This window comes from Martes martes (assembly GCF_963455335.1).
Source record: "Martes martes genome assembly, chromosome: 7".
NCBI classification, from domain to species: domain Eukaryota; kingdom Metazoa; phylum Chordata; class Mammalia; order Carnivora; family Mustelidae; genus Martes; species Martes martes.
This window is the reverse complement of record NC_137894.1, coordinates 4,213,041-4,226,251: the sequence shown is the minus strand read 5'-3', so window position 1 is coordinate 4,226,251 and position 13,211 is coordinate 4,213,041. Positions and strand designations below refer to the sequence as shown.

Genomic DNA, 13,211 nt, shown 5'->3' with positions numbered 1-13,211 from the left:
GAAGGTGAGTGTTCTCTAAGTACAGACTCCGGGATGGAGAGCTGTGGACGCCTCTCACTAGTGGATCCCAGATCGTGCCGCACTCCAGCCTGCTGGGCAGAGCACTCACACAAGGACAGAAACTGGCCCAGCTAACTCTGCAGATCTTTATGTTACTACTCTTGGGCTTCAGAACTGGCTTTATTTATCTGTCTGTCTGTCTGTCTGTCTATAGCAAGGACCTCTGAAGCTTCCACTTTCTAGTGAAACTTGGGGATAGATGATGTGACCTGCCTTGGAGTCTTTGCTTACTGACGGCCCCCAGAAGTCCTGAAGCTTTATATTTGTATGAAGTCTCTTTGAAAGGGCATAGATGCGTGTTGGGAATGCGTGTGTTTGAAATTTCCCACAAGGCAGCGCCCTGGCAGAGCTGTGTGGACTGGAGAGAGCGTCCTGGGAGGAGGGCTAGCACACTTCCGTTCCTCTATTTTCTTAGTGTAATCGAGCTGTCATGAAGCTAACTTGAAAATGACAGAGCGGCCGATGCACACATTCTCCCCCATCTCACCCTCACACTTGGTCAAGGGGTCCCCTGAAGCCTTTGCTAGGGCCGTCTCGGGTACAAGTCTCCAAGCACAGAAGCTTGAAAGTAGTCATTGTAGAGGTACGTGACCTGGCAGGCGAGACAGCAGCAGGCTCCCCGTTAGGTGGGTGAGGAATTCAAGTGGATGGCCAGTCCTCGGGGACCACAAGTGAAGATGAATCTTGCTTTAAGCAGGGTCCCGTACCTTCACGGAACAACGGGATACTGAGCTGACACAGGGCACGGTGACTCTGCCAAGTCCCATGGCTTGTAGGCAGTGGTGCCAACGCTTGACTCAGCCCTAGACCTGACAGACAACCCTGCAGTGAGGTCTCTGGTCTTCAAGGGGGCAGTCAGTTCTTTTATGGGTTCGCGCCGTCGTTCAGGATTTCAGGATGGATGGAGACGTGCTTGCTTCCTCAGTCGGGCATCTGCTGACTAACATCTGAAAAGTTCAGGCTTGGTGCACCTCAGGACTGGTTGTGTGTGAGAGTCCCCGGAAAAGCTTCCCTGGAGAGGCTCTTCGGGTGTGTTGGGAGGCCTGCACGCTGGTGTTAGTCTGTAAGATTGTAGGTAATTCTCATAGCGCCTGGGGCTGAGAACCACTGGGTGGGGCCCAGCGAGGTGGGTGTGGAAAAAGGCTCTGGAAAAGCGAGGGTGAGTCAGCTCGGATCCCTAGGATCTGTTAGGGATCCGTGGCCGGCCCTCTGGTGGGATGGGGGAGGGGGAGGAGGCCAGCTGCTGTTGAAGGTGCGGGAGCAGCAGCCTGTTTGCCAGGCGTCCTGGACCCAGTGCCCTTCTCTGCCCTCCGTGTCTTGTGGAAACTTTGGGACATATGTGGAAGTTGGAGAAGGGCTGGGAAGACTGGGTATGTGCATTCACACCCAGTGCGGAGTCTGGTTGCGTGCCTGGGAGGCCATTTATAAACTCCCATGTCTCCACATCCCACGACCTCACCTGCAGAGCAAGTGAGGCCAGCCAGGCCCTCGGGCAGCTCCGGTCCCTACCCCGTCTGTTGGCAATGGTACAAGCGCAAGCCCAGGACGCTCCTCCCTATTCCTGGCGAGTCAGCAGTAGGTGCCCGTGCGGGTGGACGGCCTTCTCCGGGGTTCTGTGGAGTCGGGGCTGACCGGGGGCGGACGGTGGGTCCAGCGCTCTCCTCCTCTCTCAGCTGTGAGAGCTGGGAGCCACGGCACCTCTCTGGCTTCTGTGAGTGAGAAGGGCTAGGTTTTGGCCTGTGGATTAGGGACCACCATGCCCATGGCCGGTCTTGCCTCCTCCCCTTGCCTGCCAGAGACAGCGGTCACTGTACTCTCTGGTCCTGCAGCACTGTGCGGTTCGAGCTGTTGCCCATGGCCGGCCTTGGTGCTCGTGGTCATCCACGGCGGCTACGAGCAGGATGGTCTTGTTCTGCAAGTGAGGAAGCCGGCCCAGGAGGGTGGGGACCTCAGTTAGGGTCATATGGTTTACAAGGCATGAACCTGGGGCTGATCATTAGCTGCTCGACTCCTGATCACTGTTTAAATGGGAGACTAGTCACCTTGCCTGTGGCAGAGGCAGGAGCTCTTAGGGGGGCCCGTGTTCCAGATTGGTCTGGCTTTGGCTTGGAGGTGGTGGCCTGCAGAGGCCCTGGCCTGCCTCCTAGGCCTCAGGCTCCTCCTTACCGGTGGAGTCAGCCATGCATTGAGCCGGGGTCATAGCAAGAGCTGGTCATAGAAATAGGGGTGAGTAACTGTTCCCAAATATTTCTGCTACCTGAATGGAACTATGTGACAGAACACAGTGACTTCTAAGATGTCTTCTTGGAATACATAATTTGCTGGTGGAATGGGGCCACGCTTCTCGAAAGGTGTCATTTGCTGTGTGGTAGATGCTTCCATTATGTAAATGTTCTTACACGGGGTCGTCACTGTCCAGGGCAGTAAGGGCCACGGGGCAAAGCCATGGGTCCGCCAGCGCCTCGGAGGTGGAGGACCAGCCTTCGGTGGCTTGGTTGAGCCGTGGTTCGAGGTGAGCGTAGGAAGGTGTCGCCCGAGTGGGCGTTCTCTGTGTGAAATCCTGGGGCAGAGAGAAGCGCAGGCGTGCGTTTGCTTCCTGTGAGCGTGAGCGGTTGTGACAGGACGCGGAGTGTGCTCGGGCAGTTAATGGCAGTAGGACCCGAGTTAAGTAGATTTCTTCCTTCCACGTGTTCTAGGCTCTGATAGCGACATGGAGACGTCCAAAATCCTCTCACCTCAAACAAAGCCCTCGTCAGCCCTGCCTTCCTCGGAGCTCAGTTGGTACCACAGGCTTCCTCTCTCAGTTCCTGTTCATCGCTAAAGATGCAGGTTTTAGATTCCCGTTACCCGCTGGAGGAGTCTGGGAAGAGGTCTTTTTGTTGATGGGCGTGCGGCCTTGCGGAGCGCACTGCTTTATCCACCGCGTGTCCTTTCTCTTCGCAGAGGTATGTGGAGAACCCCAGCCTCATGGCCTGCTACAACGAGCTGCTCCAGCTGGAGTTCGGAGAGGTGCGGTCCCAGCTCAAACTCAGGTAATCGGTCCCGCGCCGGCTGGGATGCCCGCGCCGCGGCGCCCAGCGCGGCTCCGCCAGGGAGTCTGGGCTGTGGCTCGTCCGGCTCTAACCGACCTCCCGCTGAGGTGGGAGCGGGCGGCGACCCGGGGACTCTCCTCGCGCAGACTCGGCGTCCGCCTGGGCGTCCCTCGAGTGGTCCTGTTAGCGATGGGAGCCTCACACTTAACGGTGGGGCCCCAAAAAAATGTAGACGGAAAAAGCAGGCTAGAAATATAAATACTGAACTATCTGATTAGTTTTTTACAAAAATAAAAAATAACCTACCAATACTAGTTATCTTTGCTAGGTGACATATTTTCTTCTCCGCAGATAAGCATTTTGTAATTTGCTCCTGAGCAACAGGTTTTTTTTTTTTTTAAGTTAATTGAGTAGAAACCTAGTTCCTTGTACAATTGGAAAAGCAAAAAATTAGTAAAATTATATGAGTTTGATAGGAGGAGGAAAAAGTCAGCAGCTCTCTGTCATTCTGGGTTTCTTCCTTGGGTGGCCTGTTCTTGCACATTTCCAGGGACCAAGGGGAGAATGAGATGACTGTGGTGTGTAGGTGCCCAGGGCAGAGGGAAGGGGGCCGGGCCTTGAGGGCGGGAGATGAGTGGGGACCAGTGCCGGGTTCCACGTGCAGGAAGCAGAGGTACTTCACAGACCAAAGGAAATGAAGCTTGAGGTAGCAGAGAAGTTCTGGCGAGCAGACATGTTTCAAGGCTAGTAAAGTGTCCAGAAGAGCTTTGTTGCCGGGTTTTGTCAGGAAGCTGAGGTGGATGGATGGCAGCCTCGAGGCCTGCTCCTCCCTCCCTCGGGATGCAGGCCAGCTGCAGCGTCCCCACAGCAAGTGAGGCTGCTGGCCTGAGAGGAACGTGTCCTCATCAGTCGCTGATGCGAGAGCTTATCTGGTCGGCTCAGGGTGCAGCAGTGACCCCCAGGGGGATGAAGTGAGTTAGATCTGAGACCTCAGAAGCGGCACGCAGCACAGGGAATCCTTCCGGGTGTGATCAGCCTTTCCCAACCTGCAGTCGTGGTCCCTCCTCCACCCCTAAATCTAACTGTCACCTCTGACCTTCCTTCCTGCATCCCTTAGCTCAGTGAACACAGCATCACCTCCCCCGTGGTCCTAGATGGAAACCACCGCGTCTCCTTCATGCATCCCCAACGCCAGTCACTGACCCAGTCCTGTCAGTTTTGCTTCCTGAGATCTGTGGAATGTGCCCTCTTACCTTCCTCTTTCGGCCACTCTTTCCTCTTACCGGACTGTTGAGCTGTCAGTCAGTCTCCCTGCATCCTTCTTGACTCCTCCTTGTCATTCTCCACACCACAGTGACATGCAGTTCCGCTTGCGAGTGGGCTTTCCACCTCCCCGTTGCCTTTAGGATGAAGTCCGAGCTCTCAGATAGGGCCTGCACAGCTCTCTGTGGTGCGTCTTCTGCTTACCCGTCTGTCCCCATCTGCCATCGTGCCCTGCTTTGTTCTCTGGCAACGAAGGGAGAAGTCCGGAGTGAAGGGAAGGGAAGAAAGGAAGGGAAGGGGTGATGTGGGGCTAGAGACCTGGGAGAAATCGAGACTTGTTTTGCTGGATGTTAAAATGCGCTAACAAGCTATATAACAAGCACCTTTGTGTTGCCGCTAGATCAGTAAACTGGAATGTAAAGTGTAGAAATAGACTTGAGTATATTTACGAATTTAGCATATGATCAACATGGCAGCTTAAATCAACATGGAAAAGGGCAGACTTTTCAGTGAATAGAATTGTGACAACTTGTTAACTGTTTGGAAGGAAAATTAAGTTGCATCTTGATCTCACACCCAACCCCAAAATAAATTCCAGAGACTTGATGTTAAAAGTGGGGCTACATGACTACTAAAAATATAAGCGAACATATGTAACTGGATGATGAAGTCTTTTTAAATTCGGCGTGGCATAAAAGCCAGATTTGGTAAAGAAAGAGAGTCAGATTAAACACTGTAAAAATGTTAAGCTTGTCTACAGTTTTTAAAAAAAAACCTTAATGTTACATTTTTATTTTTATTTTATTTTAAAGATGTATTTATTTATTTGAGAGAGAGTGTGTGTACATGAACGGGAGGGGCAGAGAGGGGGGAGAGAGAATCTTAAGCAGAACTCCCTGCTGAGCATGGACCCTGATGGGGGGGGATCGATCTCACGATCCCGAGAACACAACCTGAGCCAAAACTGAGAGACGCTTAGCTGACTCTGCCACCCAGGCACCCCAATATTGTTAGATTTTTAGATAAATAACATATGGGGGAGAATATATCTGTAGCATATGGAACAGACAGGTTAAAACCCAATAGTGTAAAGAGCTTTGATGGGTCATTGAAAAATGGAAACATCCAGTAGAAAAAATTAAAAAGACTATGATCAGGCAGTTCACAGGAGATATTAATGGCCAGTAGATGTGAAAAGACAGGTATCTGCTTCACTAGTAATCAAAGAAATGAAAATGAGAATGACATACTATCTTTTATTTATCAAATCTGCAACAATTTTAAAAAGAATGATAAAACTGAGTAGAGCTTCTCACAGATCCATCTACTCTAAGCTTGATATATCAGAGTTGGGAACTTCTTGCTCATTGTTTATTTGTTTATTTTTTAAATAATAGTTTCATTGATATATAATTCACATTTCATCACTTGATTTTTATATACCCAAGAAATAAAAGCTAATTTCTATTGTCTAGGCTGCTTTGTTTTGTTTAGTGAGATAGTTTGTTAATACTAGGAATAATGTAAAAACTTTGCTATTGTTAGTTTCCTTAATATTGTCTTTGCATTTTATGAACAAGCAGGCAGTTGCTTTCTTTTTTTCCATCTTCTGAGGCATATAAGAGAACTAAATTGGAAGCAACCTAAATGTCCAATCATGGGGGATTTGTTGAATAGATTATGGTATAACTTTAAATAGAACAGTGCCATTTCTTTCAGCTTAAACAACTCCCTTTAACATTTCTTGTAAAGCTGATTAGTGGTGATGAACCTTAGCTTTTGCTTATCTGGAAAACTCTTGGTCTTTCTGGATGGCTGTCTTGTCAGGTAGAGTATTCTTGGTTGCAGGGTTTTTACCATCAGCACCTTGAGTAAGTCATGGCACTTCCTTCTGACCTGCAAAGTTTCTGCTAAAAAAAATTACTGATTTCTTCCAGCTGAAAAGAAATGGCACTAATTAATAACAAGAAAATAAGTGAAAATGAAAAATATCCCTGGAAAAGGTAAATCTACAGTAAAGGTAGCAGATTAGTCACTTATAAAGCCAGTATGAAGGTCAAAAGACAGAAGTAGTAAAATTAAGGAAAGCTACAATAACTAGTTAAGAGATACATAAGATAGTGTAAAATGTGACATCAAAAACAAAACGAGGGGTAGTAAAAATGTATTTTTGAAATATGTTCAAATTTAAGTTATTACCAACTTAAAATAGACTGTTTTTTGTTTTTTTTTTTAAGATTTTATTTACTTATTTGACAGAGATCACAAATAGGCAGAGAGGCAGGCAGAGAGAGAGGAAGGGAAGCAGACTCCCTACTGAACAGAGAGCCCGATGTGGGGCTCGATCCCAGGACCCTAGGATCATGACCTGAGCTGAAGGCAGAGGCTTTAACCCACTGAGCCACCCAGGCGCCCAAAATAGACTGTTAAATATATAGGACAATATATGTGAACTTCACGGTAACCACGAAGCAAAACTTAGAGCAAATACACAAAAGAGAATGAGAAAGAAATCTACACATAACACTGAAGAAAGTTATCAAACCAGGAAGAAAGAGAGAAAGAGAAGAAAGGAACAGAGAGGAGCTACAAAACATCCACAAAACAGTGAACAAAAATGACAGTAATACTTACCCAATAATTAATGTTAAGTATAAATAGATTAAATTATCTAATCAAAAAGCATTATACTTGAATCAAAAATTAATAATTTTCAAAAAGACTCATCTGTGTGCCTGCCTACAAAAGACTCACTTCAGAAGTAAGGATACACACAGAATGAAAGGGAAGGGATGGAAAGTGATATTCCATACTGGATAAAAAAGAAAGCTGGTGTAACTATATTCATATGAGACAAAATAGACTTTAAAACAAAGGCTGTTATAAAAGAAAAGAAGGGCATTACATAATGATAAAGAGGTCAACCCCAGAAGAAAATACAACATTTTAAAATATATATCCATCCATCATGGGAGCACCAGAATATATATAAAGCAAATATTAACAGACATAAAGGGAGAAATTGATAATATAATTGTAGTAGGGGACTTAGCCCACTTTAATCAGTGGATCGATCATCCAGATAGAAAATCAATAACGGAACATTGGCCTTAAACAGCACAGTAGACCAGATGAACTTAATAGATACATACAAAACATTTCATGCAAAAGCAGCAAGATGCATAATCTTCTTAAATGCACATGCAGCATTCTCCAGGATAGATCATGTTAGGCCACAAAAGAAGTCTCAGTACTTTCAAGAAGATTGAAATCATAGCAAGCATCTTTTCTGACCACAGTGGTATGAAACTAGAAGTGAATTGCAAGAAGAATACTGGAAAAACCAGAAAAATGTGGAGAATAAGACAACATGCTACTGCACAACCAAAGGGCTATCAAAGAAATCAAAGGAGGAATTTTTTAAAATGTTTAGAAACAAATGAAAAAAGGAATATAACACACCAAAATCTGTGAGATTGCAGCAAAAGTGGCTCTAAAAGGGAAGTTCGTAGCAATACAAGCCTACCTGAAGAAAAAGAAAAATCGTAGACAATAACTTTACAAAGAAGAACAAACAAAGCTTCAAAGTTAGTAGAAGGAAGGAAATACGATCAGGGTAGAAATAAATGAAACAGAGACGAAAAAGATCAGTGGAACTAAGAGCTGGTTCACTGAAAGATAAAACTGACGAACCTTTAGCTGGCCTCACCAAGGAGAAAAAAAGAGGGCTCAAATAAATAAAATCAGAAATGAAAGGGAACTTAGGATACCACAGAAATATAAAGAATTGCAAGAGACAACTGTGTACAGTTGTATGCCAACAATTAGAAGAAATGGATAAATTCCTGGACACATACGGTCTTCTAAGACTGAATCATGAAGAGACAGAAAATATGAATAGACAAATTACTAGTAAGGAGATTGAGTCAGTAATCAAAAACCTCCCAAGAACAGAGTCCAGGACCAGATGAAATCTCTAAACATTCTAGTGAATGTTTGTGAAATCTATTAGTGAGATCTACCAAACATTCAAAGAATTAATACCAGTTCTTCTCAAACTCTTCTAAAAACAAACAAACAACAACAACAAAAGAGGAGGGAATTCTTCCAAACTCAATTTATGAGGCCAGATTTACCCTGATGCCAAAACCAGACAAGGATGCCACAAAATAGTAAAATGACAGGCCACTATCCCTGATGAACATAGATGCAAAAATCCTCAACAAACTATTAGCAAACTGAATTCAGCAATACATTAAAAGGATCATATAGGATCATTTATTGGGTGGGGGGATACAAGGGTGGTTCAACCTACAAATCAAATCGACATGATATACCACATTAACAAAATGAAAGCTAAAAAATCCAATGATCATCTCAATAGATGTAGAAAAAACATTTGACAGAGTGTAACATCCATTCATAATAAGAACACTCCACCAAGTGGGTATGGGAGAACATATCTCAATGTAAGAAAGGCCATGTATGACAAACTCACAGATAACACCATACGCAGTAGAGAAAAGCTCAAAGCTTTTCTTCTAAGATCAGAAGCAAGACAAGAATCTCCCCTCCCCCCCACCACACACACTTTTATTTAACGTAGTACTGGAAGTCCTAGCCAGAGCAGTTAGCAAGAAAAAGAATTGAAAGGCATCCAAATTGGAAATGAAAAGGTGAAACTGTCACTATTTGCAGATAAAATGATACTCTATGATGAAAACCCTAAAGATGGCCACCAAAAAGCTACTAGAGCTAATAAACGATTCACTAAGGTTCCAGGATGCAAAATCAATATGCAAAATTCCTTTGTATTTCTAATACAAAGTATACACTAATAGTGACCTATCCAAAAGAAAAATAAATCCCATTTAAAATTGCTTCAAAAAGAATAAAATGCCTAGGAATAAATGATCAAGGAGGTAAGAAACCTGTACACTGAAAACTATAAGACATTGATAAAAGGAATCGGAGACTACACAAATAAACAGGAAGATACACCACGCTCATGGATTGGAATAATTAATAATGTTAAAATGTCCATACTGTGCAAAGAAATCTGCACAGTTAATGTAATCCCTATCAAAATTCCATTGACATTTTTCACAGAAGTAGAACAAATAATCCCCCAAATCTGTATGAAACCACAGAAGACCCTGAATAGCCAATGGAATCTTGAGAAAGAAGAACAGAGCTGGAGGTAGCACGCTCCCTGATCTCAGACTACACTACCAGCCTACAGTAATCAGAACAGTACGGTTCTGGCACAAAAACAGACACATGGGGACGCCTGGGTGGCTCAGTTGGTTAAGCAGCTGCCTTCGGCTCAGGTCATGATCCCGGCGTCCTGGGATCGAGTCCCACATCGGGCTCCTTGCTCCGCAGGGAGCCTGCTTCTCCCTCTGCCTCTGCCTGCCTGTGCTCGCTCGCTCGCTCTCTCTCTCTGACAAATAAATAAATAAAATCTTAAAAAACAAAAAAAACAGACACATGGATCAATGGAATAGAACAAAGAGCTCAGAAATAAACCCATGTTTATGTGGTCAGTTAACCTACAACAAGAGAGGCTAGAATATACAACGGGGAAAGGACAGTTTTTAAAATTGTTGTAGGAAAACTGGACCACTATGTTAACCTTATACAAACGTTAACTCAGAATGCATTAAAGACTTACTTTTTTTTAAAGATTTATCTATTTATTTATTTGACAGACATCACAAGTAGGCAGAGAGGCAGGCAGAGAGAAAAAGGAGGAAGGATGTGGGGCTCGATCCCAGGACCCTGGGATCATGACCTGAGCCGAAGGCAGAGGCTTTAACTCAGCCACCCAGGCGCCCCGCATTAAAGACTTATATGTAAGACCCGAAATCATAAAACTCTTAGAAGAAAAATAGGTAGCAAGCTCCTTGACACTGGTTTTAATGATTTTTTTTTTTTTTGATCAAACTCCAAAGACAAGGGCGCAAAAGCAAAAATAAATGAGACTATGTCAAACTAAAAAGCTTCTGCACAGTGAAAGAGGCCACCAACAAAGTGAAAAGTCAACCTACTGAACGGGAGAAGATATTTGCTAATCATCTAGCCTCTAAGAGTTAATATCCAAAATATGTAAAGAATTCACACAACTAAATAACAAGAAAATGATAAAGAAATGGGTGGAGAATCTGAATAGGTATTTTGTTGAAAGAAGACAGATGGCCAACAGGCACATAAGAAGATGCTCAAGATCACTAATCCTCGAGGAAATTCAAGTCAAAATCCCAGTGAGAGATCACTTTATACCTGCCAGAATAGCTAAAACCAAAACCACAAGATCCAGGGGCACATGGGTGGCTCGGTGGGTTAAGCCTCTGCCTTCGGCTCAGGTCATGATCCCAGGGTCCTGGGATTGAGCCCCGCGTCGGGCTCTCTGCTCAGCGGGAAGCCTGCTTCCTCCTCTCTCTCTCTGCCTGCCTCTCTGCCTACTTGTAATCTCTATCAAATAAATAAATAAAATCTTAAAAAAAAAACCAAAACACAAGATACAGTGTTGACAAGGATGGAGAGGGAAAGGAGCCTTCATACACTGTCGGTAGGAATGCAAACAGGTGCGGCACTGTGGAAGACAGAAGTTTCCTCCAAAAGGTTAAAAATAGAATTACCATATGAGCCAGTAATTCCACTACTGGTATTTATCCAAAGAATACAAAAACACTAACTCCAAAAAGATAGTAAACACTTCTGGGTTTACTGCAGCATTATTTACAATAGCCAGTTATAGAAGTAACCCGAGTATCCATCAGTAGGTAAGTGGCTAAAAAAAGATGTTTTACGTATATATATATTCATTCCGTAGTGTGTGCATGTATACACACACACACACACGCACACATATATAATGGAATATTATGCAACCATAAAAAGAAGGAAATCTTGCCCTCAGAGAAAGATAATTAAGTGAAATCTGAACAACAAAACAAAACAGAACCAAACCTAGACTCGTAAATACAGAGAACAGAGTGGTGGCTACCAGAGGAAAGGGGGTTTGGGCCGGATGCACAGGGGATCCTGAGGCACAGAACTACAGTTAGAAGTACCTCAGGCGGGTGCAGTGTACATCATGGGGAACAGAGTCAAGTAATACAGTCAGCCCTGGAACCATGCAGGGCTGGGGGTACTGATCCTCCTTGCAGTTGAAAATCCATGTATAACTTCCGACTCCCCAGAAACTTATGTACTAACAGCCTACTGTAGACCAGAAGCCTTACCCATCACATAACCAGTCAATTAACAGAGATTTTGTATGATACGTGTATTACATACTATGTCTTCACAACAAAGTAAGCCAGGGAAAAGAAAATGCTACTAAAAAGATCATAAGGAAGAGAAAATACATTTACAGTACTGTATGAATTGGAGAAAATCCACGTATAGGTGAACCCTGCAGTTTAAACCTGTGTGTTCAAGGGTGAGCTGTATTGTAGTAATTTTGTATGGTGACAGATGATACCTAGACTTGCTGTGGTGATCACTTGCAATGTGTACAAATGTCAAGTCACTATGTTTTATACCTGAAGCTAATAGAATCTTATGTGTCAACTATATTTCATTAGAAAAGACTGAATTATCTTTCTGGTAACTGTAAAAATTATGTTGTGATATGAATAGGCATCAAAGATTATACTGCCAGGTATATACGGAAACTGTTCTATAGATATGTGTCAGGTAGTTTGTTAATAAAATTACAGTTGACCCTTGAACAACATGGGTTTGAACTGTGAAGGTTCACTTATATGTAGATTCTTTTTACTAAATACCTATAAATGTATTTTCTCTTCCTTACGATCTGTTTACTAGCATTTTCTTTTCTCAAGCTTACTTTATTGTGAGAAGCAGTGTATGTATGTATGTGTGTGTGTGTGTGTGTGTGTGTGTGTGTATATATATAGATAGATGGCATATAACATACAAAATTTGTGTTAATTGACTGGTTATATTATGGATAAAGCTTCCGGTCTACAGTAGGCATAGTCTACTAGTATTTAAGTTTCTGGGGAGTCAAAAATTACGTGCAGATTTTTCTGACTGCACAGGGGTTCGGCACTCTTAACCCTGCCTTATTCAAGGTTAACTGTACGGATTAAGGTTAAGGTTAACTTTTCTGGATTTGGTGATGATTATCATCTTTTTAAGTTTGTAATTTGTTATGATTTCTTTCCTCTTTCCAGATACATATTCTTCTTTACATAAAAAAAAAGAATAACAAGTGACTGACAGTCTTCTTTCTGTTGGGCTCTGTGCAGGATTCTTGATTCTCTTCTCTCCTGTAGTCCTCAGGAGACTGGGGACATGGGGAGAAGGAAGACTCGAGAGGTTCAGTCCCGTGCACAGGGCCCGGAGTGGGAGAAGGGCTGTGATTTGGCCTGGCGTGTGTCCCAGCCTGTCCTCACGCTGGAGGGGGGAGGGGAGCATCCGTTGTGTGTAGTCATGGTCGCAAGTAGCGTGGTTGTGGAACATGTTTCTTTTTTCTTTTTTAATATTTCCCTCCTTTTTCTTGAGTTAGTATTTATTACTCTCATCCTCAAATGAAAAACATATTTAAATAAGTCAATAATGCAATAACCCAAGATTGTATTATATTTTTTGTAGTATTTACATTAATCAGTCCCCTCCCTTTTTTTTTCCTACCCATTAAGGGCTTGTAACTCAGTATTCACTGCATTAGAGAAAAGTCAAGAAGCAATTGAAATTACAAGTGAAGACCGCGTTATACAGGTTTGTCATTTGGAAAGTTCATTTTTCTGAATTTCTGGTATTGTTTCTTCTTTTAGGATTGAACCTCTCCAGTATGATCTTTTTTTTTCTTTTTGAAGTTAA

General features: G+C 43.6%; 1 protein-coding gene across 2 annotated transcripts in view; it reads left to right on the top strand.

Annotated features, from left to right (window-relative positions):
• The window catches only part of PDE8A (phosphodiesterase 8A), a 148,641-nt gene that overhangs the window by 85,876 nt on the left and 49,554 nt on the right, over positions 1-13,211 (top strand). For both annotated transcript variants that reach the window (XM_080807961.1, XM_080807960.1), the window contains exons 6-7: positions 3,004-3,092; positions 13,031-13,109. In XM_080807961.1, the coding sequence (XP_080664087.1) occupies positions 3,004-3,092; positions 13,031-13,109 (168 nt within the window). The remainder of the gene's footprint in view (positions 1-3,003; positions 3,093-13,030; positions 13,110-13,211) is intronic.